This window comes from Diplotaxodon limnothrissa, linkage group LG12, assembly GCF_057381915.1.
Source record: "Diplotaxodon limnothrissa isolate DT_005_m linkage group LG12, D_limnothrissa_male_GT1.1, whole genome shotgun sequence".
Taxonomy (NCBI): domain Eukaryota; kingdom Metazoa; phylum Chordata; class Actinopteri; order Cichliformes; family Cichlidae; genus Diplotaxodon; species Diplotaxodon limnothrissa.
The window spans coordinates 27,310,734-27,318,329 of record NC_140607.1 but is presented as its reverse complement, the minus strand read 5'-3'; the positions used below and the strand labels follow the sequence as shown (position 1 = coordinate 27,318,329).

At 40.9% G+C, this 7,596-nt stretch overlaps 1 protein-coding gene across 1 annotated transcript; it reads left to right on the top strand.

The window, feature by feature from the left end:
* The first annotated feature begins 671 nt into the window (after positions 1-671).
* On the top strand, positions 672-4,828 carry LOC146621459 (sesquipedalian-1-like). Its single transcript, XM_085368463.1, has 3 exons — positions 672-727; positions 1,187-1,298; positions 3,648-4,828. Exon 3 carries the CDS (start codon positions 3,680-3,682, stop codon positions 4,574-4,576), a length of 897 nt encoding a protein of 298 aa, XP_085224589.1. The 5' UTR covers positions 672-727; positions 1,187-1,298; positions 3,648-3,679; the 3' UTR covers positions 4,577-4,828.
* Positions 4,829-7,596: the final 2,768 nt, after the last annotated feature.

Here is a 7,596-nt window from a genome sequence, read left to right as displayed (position 1 = left end):
CTTTCAAACTGTGTTATTGTTGGTATTTCAGGTAGATATAATTAATGAAATGGGAACAAATTGTATCTTTTTACAACAGGCTGCTGGTAACAAAGTGCCTAAAGAGATACATTTTAAAACCGGTTCTTTGCCAAGTTGTTTGTGATGTAGACACAACACTGGTTAATTCCTTGAGTTAGGTGCCTTTTTCATGCTTGAATGATTCATAGCTCAGTGTTAAGTTGCCCAATAAACAAAAATAATGTCTATGAAAATGGTCAGGCATAAAGACATAAAGAGGAACTTTGAAAGACCTTAGGAAATCCAGGTGAATTATTGTTCAATACATTTTCTTTTTAAATACAAACTCTATTTAAACCCTAAATATAAAGGAATGACAGGTGACTCGAGACTTTTGCACAGACCTGTATATTCAGCAATGCTCCATCCGTGCAGGTGGAGAAGACAGCAGCCACCTTTCCAAGGGCACAGACAGACGCGCCTGTTTTATATTACTGCTTATCCGGATGACGGCTGTTTCACGAGAGCTAAAGTGAAGTGATCACCCCGCCCTGTCAAGCTGGCAGGGTTAGGCACAACGCGCGCTCTGTTAGTGTGTCACGTGACCGGGGGAAAAGAAGAAAAAAGAAAGAGGCGAGGAAGAGAGAAAGGGAAAAGCAAAAAAAGAAAAAAAAAACTGTGGGACTATCGGCTTGGAAGAAGAGGGAGGTTTTCTGTTTACGCGCAGGTAATGAATACTAACACTTAGCTGGTTATTATAATATTGTCCTAACTTGTGAGAGTCCACCTCTAGCAGCTCGTCTGCAGTCTGCCGGCTGGATAGACGTTGGATGCATGTTTGTTTCCACGAAAGAGGCTAAAGGCGTGAAGCTAGTTGGCACTGAGAGATGTGCCTTCAAGCACGCTCGTTCGTGTTGCTCTCGCTGTGTTACTGAAGGCCAGCACGAATTCCTGTAAAGTGCTGATGTGTCAAATGCTTGTGACCAGTCAGCCCTCCTTGATGGTGAATCACTCGCTCCAAAAAAAGCACGAAGCGGTGGAAAAAACTTGCGGCTAATAATCCTCTTAACGTCTAAAACGAGCGAGGACGCTGAACTGGCCGCTTCCTCTTGGATTCTGTCGTTTATGCGGCTTCCTGAGTGTAAAATAAACGTGAAATAAAACTCGTTACTTTGGTCTTTTTTAGTATTTAGTCGAGAAGGGCGAAGAAGTCAGAAGAAGTGGGAGACTGTTCAGTTAAGAGCTCCAGATGTGATGGGAGGACGGACGTGGATGTCGGCTGGATATGAGACAAGCACGTAAGTGAGGGATGGGTTTTGTTTGGACGGTCAGTAAGCAAGACATGTTTTTATTTTCTTTTTAGTCTAATTTCAGCTGTTTTAAACTCTTACTTATACTTTTTCCTTACTTGCATATTAATTTTTCAGGAGTAGATTTAAGAAGTTAAGAATCTGTGTTACAAACACTTTTGTTATTCCTTTCTTTTTTTAAATGGTCTGGAGCATTGGCTGTCGAGGCTTTCCGAATGTCTCTCAAAGTTTTTCTTTGGCTCTTTTTCACTCATTTTCAGGGAAGTCTTTTACTTGTTTGTTAGGTCACTTAACACTAACCTATGAGTCATTAAAGCATAAAAAAGGCACCTGACTCAAAGGATGAACCAGGGTTCTGTCTACAACTTGTCTGACAACTTGGCAAAGAACCAATTTTAAATTGTGTCGTCAGGAAATTTGTTACTAGCAGGCTGTTGCAAAGACACCTAATTTGTTCCCATTTCCTCATATGAATCTGTGAAAAATGCCAAAGATAACAGTCTGAAAGGCACACAAATGACATGCTTGCACCAAAGGTTGATTCCAAAAGAGCTAGTAGCTGAAAGCATGGTATACAGTGTGTCCCTAAAGCACATGAGGAAACTGGACAAGAGGAGGAAAAAAGAAGAAGAGGCAGGTTTAAAAAAAAAAAAAAAAAAACTACGGCAGATGAACAGTATCTAAAAATGATGAACAGTGCTCCAAAGAAACAGAAAAGAAATCTGACACAAGATCTGAGGGATGCATCTGGCTCTTTAGTTGATCCATCTATTCTTCCATGAAGCCTTATCAGAAATGGCCTCAGTGGAAGAATGGCAGTCAATAAGCCATTTTTTTAAGGAAGGGAAACACAAAAGGCAAAGGAATGCCAAATTACAGAAGAACTGAAAATCAGTGGAAACGGGTCTGATGGAAGCAATTATTAGTGATTACTGAAACAATGATCTTAACAAAGAACACAACAAAAGGCAGCCAACATCCAGAGAGGAGCTCTGAATGTCTTCGACACTGTATAAGCTGTATTTCCTGTCATGTTTGCATGTTTCAGTAAATCACTGCAACTGTTTACCATTGTCCTTGCAAAATATATATAGACATGTGGGGTGACTAGAGACCTTTGGAAAGTACTTATATCTCAGTTAACTATTTAACTATAAACTAAGTTTATTATAGTTTTAATGAACTATAATAAACTTAGTGCATACTCAATGAACCTGAAGCTTTTTAATTGGTTTCTCCTGTTTTTATTCTGATGTTGGGAAGAAAATAAGAAACATGAGTTATAGCATGTGCAAAGGTGAATTTGTCTGATGGGGTATTGATGCCCATTTTGGGAAAACTATCGACGTGGGGTTTCCCCTGTATCCTAAGGCAGTACACATCTAGTTTAAATCTTAAAAAGGAAAAGAAAAGAAAAAACATTTGTAGAATTTCAAGGACTAGAAAATGAAGGAATCTCGAGCACTCGGAGGAGCCTTGCTTGACCATCAAGGAGCTACAGAGAATACACCAACGTGGACATCCTGCTCCACCACCTTCCTACGCTCCACTGTCTTCCTTTTTCCAGCCCGATCTTCCACCACATCTTCCTCAATGACTTCCACTGCCTCCCAGACAAGTTTCCCTTCCAGCTTACTCTCATGGTCCTCAGATAATAGCTTCATTACCAAAAAGCGAAAGCTATAATACAAACAAGCTATTAACTACCATCAAAATAATAAAGTGCCTTACTTCTGTTTCCTAACAAGAGTAAAATTGGATTAGCAGGAGGTAATCTGAGCCCCAGTTTACAGTTGAACATGTGATTAAACAGCATGTAACGCACTAATCTGTCCATGCTGTGCAAGTTAGACCTTCAATTTGTCTTGCACCTGCAGGGGGTTGCAGTATTTATGTGTGCTACAGCGCTCTGTTGGTGTTATGACAGGCAAAACAAAGTAAATGGACAGTGTTTACATTGGCAGGATGTCTCAGCGGGGAGAAGAAGAACAGGAATAGGTTGAAGTCCACTTTGCAAGCATGTGCCCTTTCTAAAGTTCCCAAGAGTGCAAAATTCAGTCACTCGTTTTTAACTCCTGCCCCACGGCTCTGACCTTTTCTGAAAGGAGAAATGCAAATAGACTGTTATTGAAGAACTTATTATAACTACTTTACAGTGTCAGTGAACCACAATTTAGTATGGTACTGTGATAAAGTTTTTTTTTTTCTTTCAGCAAACATAGATAAGCACAAGTTAAAGTTGGCAGGAAGTACACTGTGCAGGTTCTTGTTGTACCTTTTGAGTATGAGCTGATAAATTTAACCTTGTGATGACCTCTGACTTTGTAATATTCTTAGGTAAATAAATCTGAAACGGAGGAGGGGAGAAGATGAAGCTGAACGAGCGCAGCATGGCGCACTACGCCACCTGTGATTCACCACCAGACAAGACGGGCTTCCTGTTCAAAAAGGGGGAGCGCAACACTGCTTATCACCGCCGTTGGTTTGTCCTGAAGGGTAACATGCTCTTCTACTTCGAAGAGCGCGACAGCCGAGAGCCCATTGGCGTCATCGTTCTTGAAGGATGCACCGTGGAGCTGTGTGAGTCGACCGAGGAGTTCGCCTTTGCCATCAAGTTTGATTGCGCCAAAGCTCGTGTGTACAAGATGGCTGCTGAGAACCAAGCAGCCATGGAGTCCTGGGTGAAAGCGCTGTCAAGGGCCAGCTTTGACTACATGAGGCTGGTGGTGAAAGAGCTGGAGAGGCAGCTGGAGGAGATCCAGGAGGCTGCCGGAGGCAGCTTTGTTGGGGCTGGAGTTGGAAACCTGCAGGGCAGGCCCAAGTCCTCAAAGCGAAACCATATGGGACGGTCCAGGTCTGGAGCATCTTCTTCTTCATCTTCCTCGTCCTCCATATCATCGTCATCATCAAGTGTCCCTCCCATGTCAGCCTCCTTCTCTGCCCAGAAGAACCAACAGGATGAGCTGCAGCTCATCTCTGGGCCCTCCAAGGAGAATGGTGTTGCATGGAGTAAACCACCAGCTGCCTTGGCTAACGGCTTTGTGGAGGGAGCTTCATCCTGTGCGGTATGGGAAAGCTCCGGGGACCCTGCAAATGTCACTGGATACGGAGCTGATGGAGCGAGGGCTCCGCCTGTGCCTCCCCGGAGAAAAGGTGCTTCTCTGGAAAGCCCCGTATGCCCTGGAACCGGCTGCTTCTCCAAACTCCATGACTGGTACGGCAAAGAGGTGGAGGAACTGAGAGTGCAGTGGCTTCAGAGCCAGTAAGCTTACTGAGGTAGATCGCCTCTTTTTCCACAGTATATCATTCCTTCCTGATCATTCTGCAGTGCTTCACCTATCTGAACCCAACAATAGAGTGAAGTGACTGAATGGAGACTTAACTGCAGTCTTAACTAATGGCAAATGAAAGAAAAAAAGCATTTGAGATTATTTTAAAATCCTGTCAGAGGGGAAAAACTGCCATAAATGTTAACACTATCCTTTGTATAAGCCAAAAAACATAAAATATGCTCTTTGTCCACAAACCGAGTTATATTTGCCAATTGCAATTTTAAAATCATAATTCTTGTATTACAATCATCAGTTTTTCAAAAATGATGCAATGAGTTTAGCCTTGATTGATCCTTTATTAGATACAAATAAAATAATGCAGCTTTATATTTGCTGTGACCTTTTTCCCTTAATAAGAACCATGACGTTTCTCATTCCTTCCTTATCATTCTGCAGAGATTGTACATGCAAATTACTTTGCTAATCATGTGGACATTGCAAAAAACAACAGGTAACTGATAAGGTCACAACAGGAAAGTCTTTTTATAAGGAAAAGGAAAAGCATGAGGTGATTTCTGTTGTGTAATAACAATCTGGAGACGTTGCACAAGACAAATCCACAGAGTTTGAAGTTGTTATGTCACATTAACCACGCTATAGTGCAAAGACAATTCTGCAGCTTTATGATTGAAGTCCCAGTTTTGTGCTGTCCAGCTTTCACCCCTTTTGGTGATGCAACTTTTCAAAGCTGCTGGACTGTTTTTGAATCGTGTTCAACCTAATGACTTGGGGTCCAGGACAGTTTTCATATTTCAAGTTATATATTCAGGATTTTCTGTTTTGGTCAAACTCCCGTAACGCTGAGATAATTCACTATAGTAAGGTGCAGGTGTATGTACTGTGTATGGCCATCGCCAGTATTTTTATTGATCTGGGTGACCTGGCCCTTCAAATCTTTAAATAACGAGGGTGAGAAGTGCCACAGTCTACTTGAGGTCCAATATTACCTCAGATATTTCGTTGTCATTCTTGAAACAGGCAAAATTCCTCTAACCACAACAATATAAGGCACAAAAAATGTGTTTTCATTTCATTACTAGGCTACTTATTTCCATATTATGCACTAATGATTAAAGAGGTCATGTCCTCTATAGTAGTTGGGATCAATGCATATAACTTTGATACAGTAATCACTTCTGCAGATATTGACTGACTCTGTCTGCTTCAAACTTCCTTTTACTGAAAGCTTTTATGAATGTCTTTAATATTCTGTTCATTTCCACATTTTTATGCTTTCTGTTTAATTTGTTTCTGCGAAGCACTTTGTATCTTTGTTTAAAAAAGTGCTGCATAAATAAACTTTATTATACATATTACAGTTTCTCTGAATTTCTTTAGGATATTTTTGTCTAAACATTTAACCGTTTTCACCTAATTAGACATAATTTGTAAATGTGAGTCAGTCTGTTTTCGCACACAGTTGCACATTTTGTTTGCTTGTGCGTGTCAGCCATTTTGCTAGGCACGCTCTTTAACATAAGTATCTGATCAGTCAATTGCATGGCAGCAACTCAAAGCATTTAGTCACGTAGACATGGTCAAGGCAACCTCATGAAGTTCAAACTGAGCATGGTTGATCTGGGATTTCCCCCACACTATCTTTAGGGTTTAAAGAGGCTGGTGAGAAAAAGGATGCGTCCAGTGAGCAGCAGGTCTTTGGGCAGAAATTCCTTGCTCATTTCAGAGTTCACAGGAGAATGGGAAGGCAACAGGAATTCAATAAACCACTTTTTACATCCAAGGTACCCAGAAAAGAATATCTGAATGCAGAACACATCTAACCCTAAAGCAGATGGGTTACAGCAGCAGAAGACCATGCCGAGTGCCACTCCTGACAACTAAGAATAGGTGATAACTAACTATGATAGCTGTAATAACTATCAGACTAATTCACCTAAGTTGGAAAATTAAAAAATTAATTTCTAGTGCAACATTCAGATCATGGTCAAAATTAAGCACTGATCAGCCTGATTAGCACATCAGGCTGATGAGTAATGGTGTGGGACATATTTGCTTAGGCCAAGCAAAGCAAATATGAGGATCATTTACATCCCACAGCCTATCTGAGTATTGTTGCCGACCATTCCTTGATGATCAAATCTTCTGAGGGCTCCTTCCAGCAGGATATCACGCCAGTTGGTAAAGCTTTAATCATCTCAAACTAGTTTTTGATCACAACAAGTTGTTCACTGTACAGTCACCAGATCCCAGTCCAGTAGAGTTCCTTGTGATGTGGTGGAGCGGGACACTTGTGTCATGGATGTGCCACCAAAAAATCTGCAGCAATTGTGTGGTTGACAGAATTAACAATGCTATACTGAATTTTTTCATTTGAGGAGATCGACTAATAGAAGCCTAGTACAGCAGCAGCCTTTATTGCTGCTCCTCCTGCTGCTTGTTTTCAGCAGAACCCAAGCTAATTGTATTATATTGTAATTACCAGGAAGAAAAGCAAAACTTGAGTCTCATCTCTACAGTTATAACTCATATCATTGCTTTTCTGTACCCCTGTTTATAGCTTGTCTTTCTCACTCATATCTTTCCCAAGGCCTCTGAAAATATCCATCAGTAATTCTCCCTGTTTTAGACCTTTATGTTCACTGCCTGATTATCAAAGTTGACCAAATGTTATTCATTATGTTCAGATTTATGCCTAATGAGCAAAATTAAAATAATATAAAAGTATTCAAGCGAGTTTGAACCTGTTTAAATCCTCCATCCTCCACAGCCTGTCCAATATCCTCCAGGTTACAGAAACTATATGAAGGTCACTCACCTTCATATGGTTCATATGATTCGCTCATATTCTAACAATATTGTTGTCTATGTTTAATTCTGCACAGATTTTTTTTCGTAGATGGAACAAACGGTTTTAAGGAATTTTATTAACAGCCCTTTGGGGTACGAGGTGTTGATTTGCAAAGCGGTTTACATGCAGGTCAGGTAGCAGGCCC

Excerpts from the sequence above, each read along its gene's own strand:
- LOC146621459 (XM_085368463.1), top strand. The coding sequence starts at position 3,680 with ATGAAGCTGAACGAGCGCAGCATGGCGCACTACGCCACCTGTGATTCA.